Consider the following 19,804-nt stretch of genomic DNA (forward strand, 5'->3'; position numbering starts at 1 on the left):
GCTGTCGTGATTAATTTTCACAGCCATCCTTCAGCCCAGAACTAATTACCAAGAGAATATCTGAGAATACTAGTGTGGTGGCACGACTTCAATTACAAGTACATATATTACAGGTTTAAAACAAACACTAAAGATCCTCCATGCAAAAACCACACTAACGCTAGCACATCACACAAATGTTCACAAAATCTATACTATGTGGTTGTTGGCACTTGGGAATTAACATGTAGGTGAAGTGAAAACTGAAAGTAATGATTGGTGTTTGCCCTTTCCCCATCTAACTTCAAACAGCCCTGTTTGTGTCTCATTTACTTCAACCTGTACATGTAATCCAAACCAACTACAAACCAATAGAAGTCATGTTCAGCTTTAAAACAAAGTGAAGGATATTGGTTTTAACCACTGGCTATTTCATGTCAGCTAGTCAGTATATCAACATTATAACTGTGGCACTTGGGGTATATATCTCTGTCTTTGTCTCTCTCTCTCTGTCTTCACCCCTCCCCCCCCCCCCCTCCATTCAGACAAATGTCAAAATAATTGTCATGGGCAAATACCTCCATCATCTATCTATGGCAAGGGTTAATGGTTAGTGAGAGAACCAGTGTACTGACCTTCCAACTGCCCACTGTATCCATTTTGACTAATTAATGCCAATGGACACAGCCTCCCCATGTAGCTGTTAAAACTCACTCTAGCCATTTGGACTAATGACAATGCATACAAAATAATTATATTGAATTGTAACCGAATCTTATAATGAGAAATAGAGGATAGGGTGAGGTGGGTAGGGTGTGGTGGGTGGGGTAGGGGTGAGAGGTGGGGGGTGAATAAGAAATCTCAGTGGATTTATTTATGTGGCCTCGGGTCTGATGCTCTATGAACAATTAAATGCCAATGATAGTTGGAACAGGGCTGACCAAGACATTTTCAAATACAGACCAGGATTTGTTTAAACCTATCAGTGAAAAGGACTCATAAACTCAGTTAATGAATATTTGTTACACTTGTTACTTCAAGAAAATGTACATCTTGTGTGTGTGTGTGTGTGTGTGTGTGTGTGTGTGCATGCATGTGTGTGTACATGTGTGTGTGTGTATGTGTACATGTGTGTGTGCATGTGTACATGTGTGTGTGTATGTGTACATGTGTGTGTACATGTGTGTGTGTATGTGTACATGTGTGTGTACATGTGTGTGTGTATCTGTGTGTGTGTGTGTGTATACATGTGTGTGTGTATGTGTACATGTGTGTGTACATGTGTGTGTGTGTGTGTATGTGTACATGTGTGTGTGTGTATGTGTACATGTGTGTGTACATGTGTATGTGTGTGTGTACATGTGTGTGTGTATGTGTACATGTGTACATGTGTGTGTGTGTATGTGTACATGTGTGTGTTTGTTCAATACTTCATCATGATTTGCTATGCAAGTTGAAGAGATCTCTACTCAATTATGCAATATTAAATGCTAGTTGCTTATCAATTTTGAAACTGATAGCAAATGTTGTTAACCAAAGTTTTAAAGAAAATAAACGCTCCCTGAGTGTGTGTGTATGTGTGTCCATGTGTGTCATATGCAGTGATATTAAACCATCCCTACGACTCCTAACCCTAACAAATAACTCAACCTTCACCAAGTGGATCTGAACCAGTGACCCTTGCGTGAGAAGACTTCACAGGATAACTGTTAATACACAAGCTAGGCACCATTCAATATCATCACTTCATAGCCACACTTCTACATGTACGTATTGATCTATTTGTACTAAATAGTGGAGCATACATTCAGCATGTACGTATTGACCTATCTGTACTAAATAGTGGACCATACATTCAGCATGCATGTAGTTACACATGTACCACCACTTACAGGGATCATGTTAAGTTTGCTGCTATATTGTAACACTTTTCAAACTGATGGAGCATTTCAATGACTAAACTTACATATGAAATGCATTTTCTTTAGAATATCACTGTCTGTACATACAAAGTGTTTCTAATAGCCTGGATGTTCATAAAAACCGAGACAAGATTTTACTTCCCAATAATTTTGTACGCAGAAAAAAAAAAGAGGTATATTAGGAAGTAAAAAGAAATTTAAGCTGCTACAAATATTAAAGTGACCACAAACACATTGAATATACAGACTGATATTCTAAACAAGAAAATGTATTTGATGTGTTATTCTAGTTGTTAAAAATGCTCTGTTAACTGTCATTCAGAAACATCTTACAAGTGCAACAAACTCAGGATTGTCCCTTTAATTCAGTGAAATAAACATTTCATGTCCTATCACCATTGAAAACTATGTCCACTACAACAGCTGATTTATGTTGACCACTGTGCAGGCAGTCTCCATGTACAAAGGCAGTGATCGTTGTAATGAGTAAATCCATTTCAATGACACCAATCGAATAAAACTCCATTAACAGAGCCGAGAAGCTTTCGCCAAGAAAAGCTTTCGCCAAGAACACGCAGATTTCGACTAATGGCCATGACGTGCCACACTTACTCAGCACTCCCACTGCAGGATATTGATCAGATTCCAGGTCAAAGGTCAACTGACCTGGAGACCGCCTCTGACAGAAAGATAAATTGTTGTCCACAGAAAAGGCACGTTAATAATCCATTTGAGTGAAGGAAAGAAAAATTAATCAAAAATATTTATAAAACTTTCAGCTGGCTAAATGAATACTTCGTTCAAGGACCAGCTGGTCATGTTTTCCTGCCATCGTCGATGCTGAATCATGTTCGATGAGTGAACACACAGTTGTAATTCCAAACACGGAATTCAGTCACGTCACAATGTAGTCACAGTCAGTCGGAAAACATATCCAGTGATTTTAACACATTAAAACATAAATATAATACTGAAAAAAAAGAAGATATACATGACTAGTATATTAGAACCAGATATTAAGGGCAACATTTATAACCACCACCTGTCTAAACAGGACACTTCAGGTGGCTGACGGGCACCATGTATTATAGCAACCACTTGACTAAAGGACACACTAGAATAAAAATTCTTATTAAACATGTGTATAAAATCGACTAGTTCCTGAATGGCCACATTTTGTAGGTCACAATGGTGGTCTTTATAATGTATGTTGTGATATAGTCTGTTCCACAACCAAAATCTGGTAACTGATAAATACTGCACAAAAGTAGTCCACCATAACTACATATACTACAAGTATGTACAATGAGGAACTCCTTTGTTTTATATTCACAAAGGACAACAACAACAAAATTAAATGAAAAAAAAAGAAAACAAATTGTTGGCACTTCACTGGTTAAGTTATCTCCCTTTCATCCACACACTGTTTGCCTCCTCCACATTGCAAGGACACATTCTATGTCATCAACAGTGATGTATTTACAGTCTGCTAAAACAGACAGTGTATCCCGATTTGGCAGTTATAGCGGCAGTTTGTTATAAATAACCAGTTATTATTATTTTATTTGTTTTAACCACTACTGGCTGTATGTCATATCACTAATATGCAGTGGTTTGTTCAGGAGATAAAGGGGTTAATACTTTTTCACAGAGATGAAAAGATACAAAACAAACAAATCCCCATTAAATAATGGCTTCTTTTTGAACGTCGACCAGAGTGGACTCTGAAGCCTTTGCTGCGACAGTGGCTGAAGACTGTTCCACACTGCCATTAACACACGGACTCTCGGGGGAAGTAGCACCTTTAGTTTCAACGTTATTCACCATCACGCCCGGAGGGTCGACATCACTTCCAGGACTCGAGTCTGCCAGCTGCTGCAGCTTCTGAACATCACTCAGGTTGCCTTGAGCAGATGGCAGCGGTGGTGGTGGAGCCATTTCCTTATTCTCTAAAGGAGACTGAAGACTTCCGTCAGGGGACGTGGATGACATTGATCCACTCATGTCTCCCTCCGAGTGGTCGGACCCTGGGTTGTTGCCTCCATCTGCTGCCACGATCTTCATAGCCTCCTCGACGACCTGGGAGGTCACCTGACTAGCAATGTGTTCTATGATGTCATCAGAGTCCCCCAGGCTGACCTGGCTCTCCCCGGACATGCTGCTCTTCTCCTGGTCATCACCACCGGACTGCAGAGTCTCGGGTTTAGCTCCACCAGAAGCACTAGCTTCACCAGAGAAGTCCATCAGGTCGGAACTTGGAGCTGGGAGGTTGTCGCTGGAAGGCTCGGCATCCACGGAAGAGCCCAGGAAGTCGGATGTCGTCACAGCAGACTTTGCCGTCTCGATCAGGTCTGAGACGAAATTCTTGACGATAGGATCCTCCTGGTTGTAGTCGGGAGGTGGTGGGGGAGGAGGAGGAAGCTCTGAAGGTATGTCTGATATGAAATCTTCGGCTGATACTTTGAACTCGTTCTGCCTTTTCACCTCAATCTGTTCTCTCTGGACATTTTCCAGTTCTGAATTTTGCCGATCGATAGAAGAAGGTGATTTAGTACTGTCCAGTTCGTCTAAGATCTGATCAAATTTGTACTCATCTCCTGAATATGGAGCGGGAACAGGAAATGTGTCCATTGCCTGCTGCTTGGCTTCAGTGGCTTCAGACACAATGCTTTGTTCTGCTGCAGACACAGTCTCAGCAATTTTTTTGTCACAAGCATCAGACATTTCGTTACAACCGCTTTTAACGTCTTTTTCAACATTCTGTGCAGTATCGCTTAACGACTGGGCTGCACCTGCTCCTGCTTGTGCCACAGCTGCTCCCATTTGACTAACTTCATCAGACGCTTTGTCAACAGATGATTCAATCTTGTCCACAGACGATTCAACCACCTCTCTCTTAGCATCCACTTCTGATCCTACATTATCAACAACACTTTTCACACTTTGTTCAACGGAACCCTGGATGTCTTTTGATGCTGAACTTATTTCCTGCTTGGTACTTTCCATCTTTTTGGAAGCATCAGACATTACATTTTCAAAATTTTCTTTCTGTTTGTCTACGGAAGATTCAACTTCTACCTTGGCGGCGGTAACACCAGCCACAACTTCGTCTCGTTTTGAAGCAACTGCAGAAGAAGCACTCTGCATTTTCTCTTCTGCTGATCTGGCCAACTCTTTAGCTTCATTCTCAGCACTCTTGGCCTGTTCCGCTATCGTTGTTTCAGCAGATGTTTTCAGTTCAGAGGCCTCCTTTTTCAACTCTTCCCCTTTGCTAGCAGCTTGCGCTGAGACTTCACTAATCTTTCCCTCGATCTGTTGGACACCAGCAGCAGCCGCTGTTTTAGCATCATCTACGTTTTCAGCCACCTGCTGGGACACCGACTCCGACGTAGATTCCACTTTATCCTTCGCCGTAGCAGCCTCATCTTCGATTCCGACTTTAATATCTTCAACAGCAACAGCAGCGTCAGTGCCTGCTGATTTTCCACGATCAGTGAAGTCTTTGACAAAACCCCCGATGCTGGTCTGGATTTCTTCTCCCTTCGTGGCTGCCTCTGTCTTGACTGTTTCTATCGTATCCTTCACCGCCTCGGTCACGTTCTCCTTGATCTCTTCCACTTTCGCAACCACGTCTGTTTTCACCTTCTCGCCAGTTTCCGTGACGTCCATCTTCGCGTCTGTTATATCCTGTTCTGCCTGCTTGGCCTTCTGGGCAAGACTCTCGTGGATTCGCTGGCTCTTTGCCTGAATTTCCCGAGTGGCAGACTCATCAATCAGCTTCTGTGCCCCGGCCATCCAGCTTTCACGAGTCTCGGCATTCTTTTCCGCTATGGACTTTGTTGGTGAGTCGTCCACTCCTGCAGTTTCGTCTTTAGCAGATTCAGCAGTGGCTCCCTCTGGTGGTTGGTCAGAAGGAGCACTTTCTTCTTTTGGCTTTTTCTCGTAGATCATATTTTCTTCGGCAGCCTCTTTCTTAGCCTGTTTGGCCGCACCTCCTGAACACAGGCTGCCCATGGTTGTCTTTTAAATTAAACTCTCAGATTGTATGGATTTTGTTTCTGTTTTTTTGGAGTTCAAGTCTTCACACTATCTGAAAAAAGGTAAAAATAAAATCCAAATTACAACCTCGTCCGATGATTATTATATCATTTATTTTATTAATGCAAAATACAAACATAACTAAAGTTTACAAAATCCTCAATTAACTCAAGTTTTCAACTGTCCCAACCATACAGTACTATACTACTGGTGTATCAAAGGCTGTTGTATGTACTTTGAGTCCATGTAAAAATACATATAATGGATCATTTGCTGCTTTTTGCGGGCAGGATGTAGCCCAGTGGAAAAGTGCTCGCACAATGCACAGTCTGTCTAGGATCGATCCCCACTGGGCTGTTTCTCCTTCTATAGCCAGTACACCATGACTGGTATATCAAAGGCTGTGGTATGTCTATCCTGTCTGTGGAATGGCACATATAAAATATCCCTTGCTACTAATGAAAAACTGTAGTGGCTTTCCTCTCTAGGACTATATGTCAAAATTACCAAATGTCTGACATCCAATTGCCGATAATTTATAAATCAATGAGCTCTAGTTTACTGCCATTAAACAAACATTTTTCTTTCTCTTTGGTATTAGACAGCCAATGAGACAGCAGTTTGTTCTCTTTTTACACCAAGTGTCAAACTAATTACAGACTGTTTCATGTAGGTATAGACATCAAATAGCCAGAATTTAAAATATATTCAGGTGTTAATTGTTAAACAAATTCTGTTAGCCAGCCGGTGGTGCCCTTGGGTATCAGTCTGTGTCATATTATAGGTTGCATAGTACCAAAGAAGAGAATACCGTGTCAAGGTTCGACGTGCACCGTCAAATATTTACGGAGTAAAAGCAGCTGTGGGTGTGATTGGTAGTAATATGTGACATTGATTATTTGTGCAAATACTATTATCCATTGACAATAAATAAATACTCTTTTATTTGTTATACAGTTGTTATGCAGTATATACCAGAGGTTGAAACTAATGCGGGGTACCCCCAAAAATGGAACTGCAATTTTCAGAAAAAGTAACGGTTGCTATTAAAAACATAAATTAAATCTCTTAAATGATACGTGACCCCCCAATTTCTTGCAGCTAGATTAGATGTGAGGTGCCACACTTTCTATTGCTGTACTTCCTGGGTGTGTTGAAATGCTGCTTATATCAGTTTTATTAGTAAACGTTAACATTATCGGCAACAGGAATTGATTTGGTCTAATGGAACCTCTATGAGGTAACCACAAGTTCAACAGACTACCGCCATTTTATTTATTAGTAGAATTGGCAAATAGGTCATCATACATTTGTTCATGGGGACAGATATATTGATAATTGTTTCTACAAAAATAAACAAAACTTGACACATGGAGCTGAGCGAAGGTGAAAAACAATTATTTTACTACTGCCAGTCAGCTGCCATCAAGTGCTGTAATTAACTATCTAAGATTAATTATCTAACACCTCAACACATTTTACAGGAAGGGATCTAGTAGGTGATTACAGGGTAAGTGCATCCCTCTCCCAAAATATTCAAAGCACCCCAAAAATCCAGTGTTTAAAGTGTAAATATAATAAATCTATTTCTTTTTAAGTGGGGATGATGTAATACATTGATTAGGTCTTTCTGGAGGAGAATGCCTCATAATGAGTGTGATTTGTTTTGTGTTTTTTGTGGAGTTTTTAACATAACACACACTCTGTAGAAACATCCTACAACCTACCATGATTTTTAACTATATCTGTTACACTTTTAACAGTTACATTCTTCCAGCCTATTAATTGTCAAAATAACCATAATATTACATCTGAATTCTTCTTTTCATTTTCTTCAAGTAGTACAACTAACTTGTGAAGAAAAAAAAGATTTTGAAGTTAACAACTATTGTATTATTCAAGTTTAGCTAAATCATAGTTCTTATAATATTCTTGTTATATCTTTTATACAGTTAGGCCTAATTATTGAACTACAACATCGTCTTGGTGAAAAGATTATCTAGAGTACTGTTGAACTTTGGCTGGATGGCAGCAAAGGACAAAAACCAGGGACTTGGCCGAATTCTTTGTGTCTTGGTCCAGTTAGACAATCTGAAGGAAGTGGGTTAACAGATAGCTTGGAGTACTTATCAACGTAAGAGGATGTTTTATTTCCTTACTAGAGATCCTGTGAGCACGGTTCTACTAACACTACAGTGGCAGGCAGGATGTACTTATACACATTTATAGTGGGAAAAGAAGGAGAAACATTAATTTGTGTATGTTTGTCAAACAAAAGAAGATGTGTTTTGGTTACAAATTTAAGTTAGGATTCCATATGCATAGCAAATGTATGCAGTAGTCTTAGGTGTTAAATGTGGAAAAATAAAATGACTATTGCATTCAGTTCAGGGTTTATACAGTACGTGTTCAATAAATGTTTGAGAAAGTCACTGGCTCTAACAGAAGCTTTGGCTAGTGCCCCACATATTATAGTAATACAATTGATCATTTTCAATAGCCCAGACCAAAAATTCACATTCTGGGACTGACGGTTAGTGGATTTGTTGAACCCTGGAAACTTTATAAGGATACAAATATTTGTTTTAACACCTCAATAAATTTTAAATGGTACCTTTTAAATTAGTTATTTTGTTACCATTATAGACTAAGATAGGGTTATGTCATCACTTGGATGAGAAGAGAAGCATTTTGAATAGGCTACACTTAGAAAGGGATCTTTTATATGCATTGTACCAGAAACAGAACTAATAAATTATGGCAACTAGACATTGTTCATCAGAAAACTGTACTTGAAAAAGTAACACAGCTATAATACTAGTTTGGGATATATAGTGTTGAACACTATATCTGTTCAAAATAAAAGATTTTAAAAAAGAAGCAAGATGCAAAGTAGATTAAATTTGTTTAAATTTGTATTTAAAAAAGTGTTGGGGCTTTTGAAATCTATGATTAGTTTGCACAAACCAATCAATAATTGATTAAAGTGAAAATTGGGCTATGGGTACTGAATCCAAAAATTTTTTAAGGTGTAATATTTCTCTGTATTAAGTTAAATAGCTTTTGTTGATTAATACATATCCAAAAGTACTTAATTTCTTTAAGTGCCATTAGCGCACCAAACACCAAAAACCTAAAAAGGAAAGAACTCTGCAATGTACTTGGTTGTATTTGATCATGATTCATACTCAAATGGTCAAATGGCTCAACTAATGCTTAATAAGCTCGGAACATCATTACATGAAACCAAATACTTGCTGCAAATTTAATATGATTCTTTACTTCCACAAATTACCAGATTTGAGGTTGGAAGGGTAACATTATCAGATGGAATCCCAAAATATCTATATTATTATATTACCATATTTTTTATGATTTCTGCAGAAATCTTTTAAAAAGTCTTCAAATTGAATGCCTGACAAATTTAATGATGTTATGTTATAGACTATAGATTGTAATGAACCTTTGTGTAAATCTTGTTCTTAATGCTATTGTAAAGTGTATGTTTATGAAATTACTAGTCAGTGTAGGTTGTGTCTAGCTGGTTAATGAACAATTATATGTAAGTAACAGTAACAGACAATCAATACTGCGGGACTGACAGTTTGTGGAGAAGCGAGGAAAGCGTTTTCTGTTTATTGATCAAGTGACCAGGCAGCTCATAAAGTGATGCTCCCCTCATCTAGACGTTCACACACACAGCATATCATTTCAAACCTAATATCTAAAGAGTCAGTGCTTTTAGTGTGTTCTAATTTTAGACAGGGCATTACAAGCAGACATGGCATAATTATCTGGATTTCTAACCTCATTGCAGGCAAGGCAAATGCAAGTAACAACAAGGGTGGGGGTGAGGGGTGGAGGTGAGGGTGGGGGTGGGCACTGACTGACTGAGATTGAGCATGTAATATGGCCAAGTTTTTGAGGTGGTTATAAGGAGGATGCATGGCTGAAATTTAAAAAATCCAAATGACCTGAAATGTAATTTCTTGCATTCTACACTGTACAAACCTAACCCAAGCCAACCCAACCCAACCCAACCCTAAGCCTAACCCTAAGCCTAATCCAAGCCCTAGCCCATGCCCATGCCCATAAAGGGGTGAGGGGGGGGGGGATATCATACCTAAATGTAAATTTAGTTTTTAAAATTCAGAATTATTTAGATGCTACACATCCTCAGTCACCTGCCACGATTTCATGAACTGTCCCTTCACAATTATTCAGTTTTGTTGGTTTTAAATGTGAAGTCGTCCTGTATCCACTAGACCAGTTCGTTGGTATCGTTTTGTTGGTTTTAAATGTGAAGTCGTCCTGTATCCACTAGACCAGTTCGTTGGTATTGTTTTGTTGGTTTTAAATGTGAAGTCGTCCTGTATCCACTAGACCAGTTCGTTGGTATTGTTTTGTTTAACAACTGACACCACTAAAGCGTACAGATTAATGAATCATCTGCTATTAAATTGCTTGGGTGTCAAACATTCCATCATTTTGAAATGCAGTCTGCAGAGGACATGCTACATTTTCCCATTACCGTGCAGCAAGGGATCTTTTATATGCACTTTGTCACTGACAGGACAGCACATACCACAGCCTTTGATATACCAGTTATTGGTGCACTAGTAGGGACAAGAAAAGCCCAATGTGTCCTCTGAAGGGGTTTGATCCGAAAGTGTTTGATCCTCAGGCGAGTGCTCTACTGTCAGAGCTACACCTCTTCACTTTCAAAACACGACCAGACATTGACAAGCCAAGTAATTCGGTCCCCGTGCTTATAAAATCTTTTGAGTTGAGTCTAGACTGAAGACTCAAATAGACTGAGACTTGAACATCATGGTATCGTTGTACACCATGCGTGTGACATCATTAGAGATTTAAGTGTAAAATATAAAGTATTATATGCGGGGACCCTGGTATGTTGTGAGAGGCAATTAACAAGCCTTACCAGTATGGGCTTACATGCTTTTTATTACAATCCCTAGTCAGTAATCTACTTGATAAAAAATAAAATACAGCTCAAATGAAAAGGTGGTCTCATTATTAATTGGCAAGGTAATAAAAAGTTTGTTTTGTTTAATGACACCACTAGAGCACATTAATGAAACATCAGTTATTGGATATCAATTATTTGATCACTCTGACATATAGTCTTACAGTAAAGTGTGTTTTGTTTAACAATACGGCCATGGTATGTACTGTCCTGTCTAAATGATCCCTGACTGTTTTATCAGTATAGTAGCCTATAAGTAGCAGCAGTGGATTTCTTCCCTCTTTCTCTCTCCGTCTATTTCTCTCCCTCTTTCTCCCTCTCTCTCTCATCTCCCCTCCCTCATCACTTTCTCATTCCATCTTTCCCTATCTCTCTCCCCCCCCCTTGACCCTTCCCCCCTCTTGACCCATCCCCCTTCTTTCCCTCTCTCTTTCTCCCTTCATACCTTCTTCTCAACTGAATGTTAAAATAACCATCCACCAGACACCAAATAACTGTAGTTTAAAATGTGTCCACAGATGTCATTAAAACAACTATTCCTGTCCTTTTCTTTCCACATTATAACTGGCTGCTCATAACTGCAGGTTTTACTGTGTGTGGAAATAAATTTGTGCAGCTAGCCTCAAACTTATTGAGTGCTGTATGTGGATCTATTTAAAGCGGACAATACCAACTGTAACAGCAATATATTGTGGGAATGGATCAATGAAGTTTATACAAGATGTGTTCAAGCCACTTAAACAAAGCAGCAACACTTGACCGTGAAGATCAATGCTGCAAACAACAGGTGGAGCCACCAACAAGTGAAAAGGCATTATACCATAGTCCGACTAGACGGTGCATTTCACCTCATTCTGCCAGGCATTGTGTGGTCTGTGTAATATTGGGATGATGGGCATTATACCGTAGTCCGACTAGCCGGTGCATTTCACCTCATTCTGCCAGGCATTGTGTGGTCTGTGTAATATTGGATGATGGGCATTATACCGTAGTCCCACTAGATGGTGCATTTCACCTCATTCTGCCAGGCATTGTGTGGTCTGTGTAATATTGGGATGATTGGCATTATACCGTAGTCCGACTAGCCGGTACATTTCACCTCATTCTGCCAGGCATTGTGTGGTCTGTGTAATATTGGGATGATGGGCATTATACCGTAGTCCGACTAGCCGGTGCATTTCACCTCATTCTGCCAGGCATTGTGTGGTCTGTGTAATATTGGGATGATGGGCATTATACCGTAGTCCGACTAGCCGGTGCATTTCACCTCATTCTGCCAGGCATTGTGTGGTCTGTGTAATATTGGGATGATGGGCTGATACTTCAGACCTCATTATTTAAGGAGAGGCGAGACATAGCCCAGATGTCCTGGGCAGGAGAGCTGGCCGAGGCCAGCACCTGTGCCCAGGACAGGCCTGCACTACAACAGCTTGGTCTGAATGTGCACATTAAACACTCTGACCTGACCTGTAGCCCAGTGGTAAAGCGCTCGCATGATATGTGGTCGATCTAGGATCAACCCCCGTCGGTGGGCCCATTAGGCTATTTCTCGTTCCACCACAACTGGTATATCAAAGGCTGTCATATGTGCTATCCTGTCAATGGTATTGTGCATATAAAAGATTCCTTTCTACTAATAAAAAAATATAGCGGGTTTCCTCTCTAAGACTATATGTCAAAACTACCAAATGACTGATATCCAATATCCGGCGATTAATAAATCAATGTGCTGTAGTGGTGTCGTTAGACAAAACATTCACTTTTCATTATTTATGGGGAGCTATCATTCTGGCTCCCCATCACTGTCCTTGAGACTGGTTTAAGGTGTGACTTTTAGCTCCCCATAAGCATGTGAATTTATATAGTATCAATATATTAATGTCTTTAATTGTTCCCAATAGTCTAAGTATGGGGAGCAGATGTATGTGCAGAGGGGGGATGGGGTTAAAACCCATAATCCCTTCTTTTTTTTAAGTATTTCCAGAGTGAATCTACTCCACCCAAAAAATGTTGCTTCCACCGAGTCTAGACATGCCCCCCCCCCCCCCCCCCCCCCGCACCATTGTGTGCACATGTAGTTGGGGAGCAATAAATCACTGCTGTTAATTGATTTCATATCCAGGTCTGTGACTCAGGGAAATGTCATTGTGTATGATGCCCCAACATATTATTCAATGGGTTCTGTTCAATCATGGTCAGGTCAGATCAGACTGTTTAACGTGCACATTCAGAGCAAGCTGTTGTAGTGCACGCCTGTCCTGGGCACAGGTGCCGGCCTCAGCCAGCACCTCCATCCAGGACAGAAAAGGGGTGGAGAGGGTTGGAGGGGGTACCACGTACACTGGCAGGTGCAAGAGAGCACCAGCAGTCCTACTGGGGCCGGTAACAGGCGGTAGGTGGTATGGTGCTATGGAATTTGGAACGTCCAGTAGGTTTAAGCCGAGGAAAAAGGTGCACAGTTTTTGTGAAGGAAATTAGATGCAATTTTGAAAGGTCCGTCAAAAGGAAACGGAGCTACATATAGTTTTAGAAGATTAGTGTTCTATCATCAAACATTAACCTATATGTATATGTAGATAGGGATCCTGTAAAAAAAATAATTTAAAGTTGCACCCCCATTCCATAGAAAAATCCTACATCTATTCTGACTATATATAGTAAATTAATTGAGTCAATGTTAAAAAAAAAAAAGAGGGGAAATAAATGTGTGGAGATAAAACATAATGTGTGTTAGTGACGACATCTTATGGCATGAAGTGCATAAAGTGTTATAATTAACTATAAATAATGAAACATGTTTTGTCAGCGCTTGTGTAACCTGTTACCAATACAAGCACAAAGGAGACAATGTTATTTCCCATAGCTTTATTAATAATGCACACAAAAGATGGAATGAATATTTTATTAGCAATTACTATCCTATCCTCAACTGACCGCGCATCAGGCGTGCGCTTTACCACTGGACTACGTCCCACCCCTGAATGGAAGCATGCATGGAATTGTGTTAAATTCACATCCTCAATAGCTAAATTACAAAACCTGCTATACAATGCTAAAGGTTCCAGTCAATGACATTTACTAATTGTGTTAAATTCACATCCTCAATAGCTAAATTACAAAACCTGCTATACAACGCTAAAGGTTCCAGTCAATGACATTTACTAATTGTGTTAAATTCACATCCTCAATAGCTAAATTACAAAACCTGCTATACAACGCTAAAGGTTCCAGTCAATGACATTTACTAATTGTGTTAAATTCAAATCCTCAATAGCTAAATTACAAAACCTGCTATACAACGCTAAAGGTTCCAGTCAATGACATTTACTAAATGTGCTAAAAACGCCAGAGACCAATATGTGTTAAAATGACCAGGATCTGAGATCCAAATTGAATTGTTTTCATGATGCCGTTTACTTTATTCCTTATTATTTATTACCTCACACCAAAACGGGACATATAAACCCCCTGAGGGCCCCATACAACTGATAATTTGTGTGAAACTGTGGCTCTGGGGAATTGTGTAATTTGTGGCAAGTTAATATTGGTGATTATTGTGTAGAGAAGGAAAAATCAATACCCTATAGGTAGACCAGATGATTAAATTTCCTCTAATTTCTTCTGTGTGTTTATTGGATTTCAGTTCTTTATAGCACAACAGCCAATGATTTCCACTGGAGCAGGTGAAATTGGTTATACATGTACGTGTATGTATGGTGTATGGGTTCACTGCACTGGCAGTGTCAGATCAAATCCGGGATGTGCATGCCTCAACCTATTTTTGGATATGGGAATGTAAAAGGAGTTCCCATACCAGGGTTTCTGCCAGAGGGTAAAACGGGTATGACGCCATACCAAAATATTTTGGCAGCTTTTGGTTTTTAAGTTAACCTTTTAGAAAAACTAATTATTCTTATCATTACTATATGATTTTCTTAACTCTAACCCTAAAGTTAACCCATTTTTTTTCTGGGGGATCCCCCCCCCCTACTGTGGTTGCATTCAATTCCATAGCGCCATGCATACCAAAAAATGTATTTCTGGCAGAAACACTGCATACCCATACATCCCTGCACCGGCTGGCATGAACCCATAGTGAGTGCACCTACATGTATATGCAGCTCCATGGAATGCAACTATTTAATTTTAATCTGATTTGCAGGCTTCTGTGGCCAATTACAGAACATAAAGGTGAACTATTTTAATTTTATGAAAAATATTTAAAATCCTGCATTAAAATTGTTTTTTTTCTTCTAAAAGTTAAAGTTTGTTTTGTTTAACTATAGAGCACACTGATTTATTAATCATTGCTTTTGGACGCCATACATTTAGTAATTTTGACACATTTTTCTATTAGTAGCAAGGGATCTTTTATATGCACCATCCCACAAACAGGATAGCACATGCCACAGCCTTTGATATACCAGTCATGGTGCACTGGCTGGAACGAGAAATAGCCTGTCTGGGAAAATGCGTGTAAGTCATTTCATATCTGTTATGTACAATTCTAAAAATAAATTACTGGTGAAAGAAGCATGGGTAAAATTTGTCACTGAGTCATGTGAAGGAAACGAAAATAGCTGAATGGGAAGTAACATGACTGCTGTTTGGATCAAAAGTTTTCTATCTTTTGATGTCTCCATGGATTTATGATCTGAGAATAACAGACTTGTGACAGATGTATTGGTCTGTTTGAGATATATGCATTTGAAATTTCTCTGATCTCAAACACTAGGAACTTTGTAATTCTGATTATGAAATGGAGTATAAATGTCATACTCATGAAATGATGTTCCAAAATGTTGCAGCCATGTTGTTTGAATCTCATGCAAGGTAGCATGTGCCCCCCACTTTGTGGGAGCAGTGATGTTTTTATATATTTAAATTATACATGTATTTATATATATGTGTGTGTGTGCCCCCCTCCCCCCTTTTTGACACCTTCCTACGCCCGTGTAATGACATACATAACTCAACCTTTCCGACACCCAATAGCCGATGTGTATGTTTGTGCTGAGGTGTCATTAAACATCCATTTATCCTTTCATACATATGTAACTCAATTCATTCTTTGAAAATTAAGGTCAGTGATGACTCCTGCTCCCATCCATACTCGCTTGAAATGTTTTAGGATAGCTAGCGCCAATTGATTATCTTGCAATAGAATTTGTAATAGATTTAATATTGAAATCTTCGTGTGATAGTTCAGCTATACAGGAGAGTGATTTTCAGCTGACCTAACGAGTGCCATTACAGGAGTGATATTCAGCTCACCTATCACCATTACAGGAGAGTGATTTTCAGCTCACCTAGCACCATTACAGGATAGTGATTTTTAGCTCACCTAGCACCTTTACTGGAGAGTGATTTTCAGCTCACCTAGTTAGCACCATTACTGGTCATGTCGAGGACAAATTTGTTTTTAGGCTGTGATTTAGATGCATTAAAAAGTCTATATTGTTGGGGTTCTGGGTGGAGGTATAGCATATGTTATATACCAAGTATCTTCTACATTCGTGTATAGATTCTAACGGATGACTAAAATTCATTTTAACTGTGTGAACTTACAGGTGATACGTTGTTCTTGTTGTTGCTTTTAAGGTATTTTAAATACAATACAATGTAGTGATTGAAAATTATTTTCAAAACATAAATTGTAATTGTATAAAGAAACACCGTTGGGAATTATAAATAGCATTCCATTCTTGGCTCTCAATAACCTCACCTGTTTTGTAGGCATTTTATTTATAAAAGATATTTTTAATTTTAAAAAAGTTTAAAAAGTTTGGCATAAACAAAAAACTAAAAATTCCTGTAATTAACAGAGAGAGAGAGAGAGAGAGCGAGAGAGAGAGACAGACGGAGAGGAAGAGAGAAAGAGAAAAGAACTTTGTTGATTTTAATAACAGATTTTTGTTTTTGTTTTTGTTGTTTGCTTTGTTTTGCTGTGTCTTGTTTTGTTTTGTTTTTAAAGCTTGGGCTTATTATACATCATATCAGATGCATCCCAGATCACACAAACTTGTCACCTAACACACATAGTACATACCACCAAACACACATAGTACATACCACCAAACAAACATAGTACATACCACCAAACACACATAGTACATACCACCAAACACACATAGTACATACCACCAAACATACATAGTACATACCACCAAACACACATAGTACATACCACCAAACATTCATAGTACATACCACCAAACATGTTTGACATCCACTAGATGATGATTAATTGATAAATGTGCTCTAGTAGTGTTGTTAAACAAAACAAAACTTAACTTGGAATAAGAGATACCAGATCCCATGACCTTGGCACCAAACTAGGGCATGAGTTCGACCCGTACCCCCCCTTTCAATGGTTAGGGTAGTTTTAGGGAAAGGGTTAGGGTTAGTCTTTAGAGCCTTTGACAGGTCGAACTCTTTCCCAAACAAGTACCCCTGAGTAATTAATTGAATACCTCTTAAAGGCAGAGCCAGTGTCAGATGACTTACTAACTACATGGATTAAGCAATATGAAAAATTCACTGTGTCTCCATTCCTTCTTCAGTTAACACTCACTACCAGAAGACATTTTGCAACGGTTTTAATCAGCTACAGGTAACTTTATATAATGGGATGGGATGTAGCCCAGTGGTAAAACATTTGACTGAAGTGTGGTCGGTTTAGGATCGATCCCAATCGGTGGGCCCATTGGGCTATTTCTCGCTCCAATCAGTACAGCACGACTAGTATACCAAAGGCCATGGTATGTGCTATCCTTTATGTGGTGCATATAAAAGATCCCTTGCTACTAATGGAAAAATATAGCGGGTTTCCTCTTTAAGAATATATGTCAAAATTTACGAAATGTTTGATATTCAATAGCCGATTATTAATAAATCAATGTGCTCTATATAGTGGTGTCATAAAAAAACACCTTTCTAAACTTTCTTTATATAATTACATGTACATAAAATGAACAAAGTGAAAGTATTTTTTTTTTACTTTAATGCTATGTAACTATAATTTAATTCTAAAGATTAAACATATGTTTACAACTAGTAGGATATGACACCTATATACATGTAGCTGGGTGAACACAACAAATTAAATTTACAGACTTTAGTTTTAAGTAGTCTGATATATCTGCTGTCAACAGAGTTGCCCCTAAATTCAGTCTTGAGGGGTGGAAAATACTGCACCCCTCGTATGAACAAACATGTTGTCCTTCCCCTCTTACACCAATTATTCTGACGAATGTAAATTTCCCCATCCTCAACTGACATTGTCAATTAAGTGTGCCATTTTTCTCTCCTGTTTTTCTTTTTACAAAAACATGTCTGTAAAGGTATACATTTCATTCCCTGTTTTGATGTGTTATTCAGTAGGTCAACATCACTGTAACTCTGCCTGTAATATAACAACAAAACAACACACAAATACACTACCAATAAACTAAGACATTTACACTGTATGAGTGAGTGAGTAAGTGTAAGAAATAACAGTATAGAGTATACTCACATGCACGTTGTGATCATGGTATCCTCGTGGTATCCTCGTGAAGCTGGCTTAATCTCATCAGCGCTGTGTAGTGTTGGCTCTGCTGTGCACCGTGCCGAAAAAGAAGAAAGAGTGGGAAATTCCTCCACTGCTGGCTTTCAGCTTCAGTCACTCTGGCAGCCCGCTCCAGTGGTGCTGTATCTTTGGAAACACACAACAGTCGAACTGGCAGCGTGCCAAAATATGTAGCATTCGCAAGATGTTCACCTTGTGTGTAGTAATATCTACACTTACTACAGAAATGTCTCCCCTATACCAGACGGCTATACCAGACAGCGCTGTGGGTCTTTGGGTTTATTTCACAGACGTATGTTGCTTATTCCAAAATGCTATTAATAACGTCAACCTGTATAAACAGCTTTATGGTTATGGATATATGTCTGCATGTGAAAAAAACCCCTGCACAACCAATCAAAAATATGAGGGATAAATAGTCTAAATTATATCACTGATGGATCACTATTTGCAGATTACACTGACGGCAGAGTTACAAAAACATCCCAATATATTGTTGCTAATATACACGTGTTGCGCCAACCTCTTTATGGCACATGTGAAACACACACAAAACTTCAGCTACACTTGGCTCCTATAGAACACAGATGAGGGAAATTCAGTTAACTGAAGTAGTCTGTTGAGGCAATGTGTAATCCCTAGAAGCGATATGAACAGTTGTAAGTGACTTTTTTGTTGAATGTGCGAGAGATGAGTACAACACTGAGGTTCGAACACTATAAAGACCTCCTATGTCAACTCCTCTGGAACAGCGTACAAAAGAAAAGTAAATGTCGGGGAGCTATCCCGCCACCACGGAGGAGAAATCGATAAAGGGACTCTGCATGTGAGAGAACGTATTGATGAAACAGCTCTTGTTCCGTTGAGTCAGTGATAACAGCCTTTCATTAGCGGGCTTTTGTTACCGGTGACCACCGCACAATGGAGCACGTTCAGCCAAGCATTAAGCTGAATAATAATATTAAATAAAATAAAATAATAATCCCTACCGAAAGACGTACACACACAACAACCTCAAACAAGAGGAAAGAAACAGAAGAAGACGAGAAGCCCTTAGGTCGGAGCTGCAGTCTGTGAGACAGAAGCTAGCATTTACACATATACATGCACAAGCCCCTGTGGCTGCTTCCAGAAGTGAACACAAAGCTAGCTATAGCTGCTGTATCCTGGCTGTAGGTGAAAGGAAGAAATTAAAGCCAGGGCCGGGCTGGATTGGGTGAGGAGTGTTCACACACTGACAGCTGCTGTCTAGCTGGTGCAGTCAAACAACACCACACACAAACATCTCCAGATGGCCGTCTGCTAGAC

The 19,804-nt window shown here is 39.3% G+C and overlaps 2 protein-coding genes across 9 annotated transcripts in view; both read right to left on the reverse strand.

Moving 5' to 3' along the window:
- The window catches only part of LOC121386860 (abnormal spindle-like microcephaly-associated protein homolog), a 158,397-nt gene that overhangs the window by 92,175 nt on the left and 46,418 nt on the right, over window positions 1–19,804 (reverse strand). The window lies entirely within an intron of this gene.
- On the reverse strand, window positions 1,733–19,607 carry LOC121386862 (uncharacterized protein DDB_G0284459-like). The gene is made up of 2 exons (XM_041517892.1): window positions 18,443–19,607; window positions 1,733–5,991 (listed from the first exon to the last, which is right to left on the reverse strand). The coding sequence occupies exon 2, from the start codon at window positions 5,913–5,915 to the stop codon at window positions 3,585–3,587; it is 2,331 nt and encodes a 776-aa protein (XP_041373826.1). The 5' UTR covers window positions 5,916–5,991; window positions 18,443–19,607; the 3' UTR covers window positions 1,733–3,584.

This window comes from Gigantopelta aegis, chromosome 12 (assembly GCF_016097555.1).
Source record: "Gigantopelta aegis isolate Gae_Host chromosome 12, Gae_host_genome, whole genome shotgun sequence".
NCBI classification, from domain to species: Eukaryota; Metazoa; Mollusca; class Gastropoda; order Neomphalida; family Peltospiridae; genus Gigantopelta; species Gigantopelta aegis.

Excerpts from the sequence above, each read along its gene's own strand:
- LOC121386862 (XM_041517892.1), bottom strand. The coding sequence starts at position 5,915 with ATGGGCAGCCTGTGTTCAGGAGGTGCGGCCAAACAGGCTAAGAAAGAG.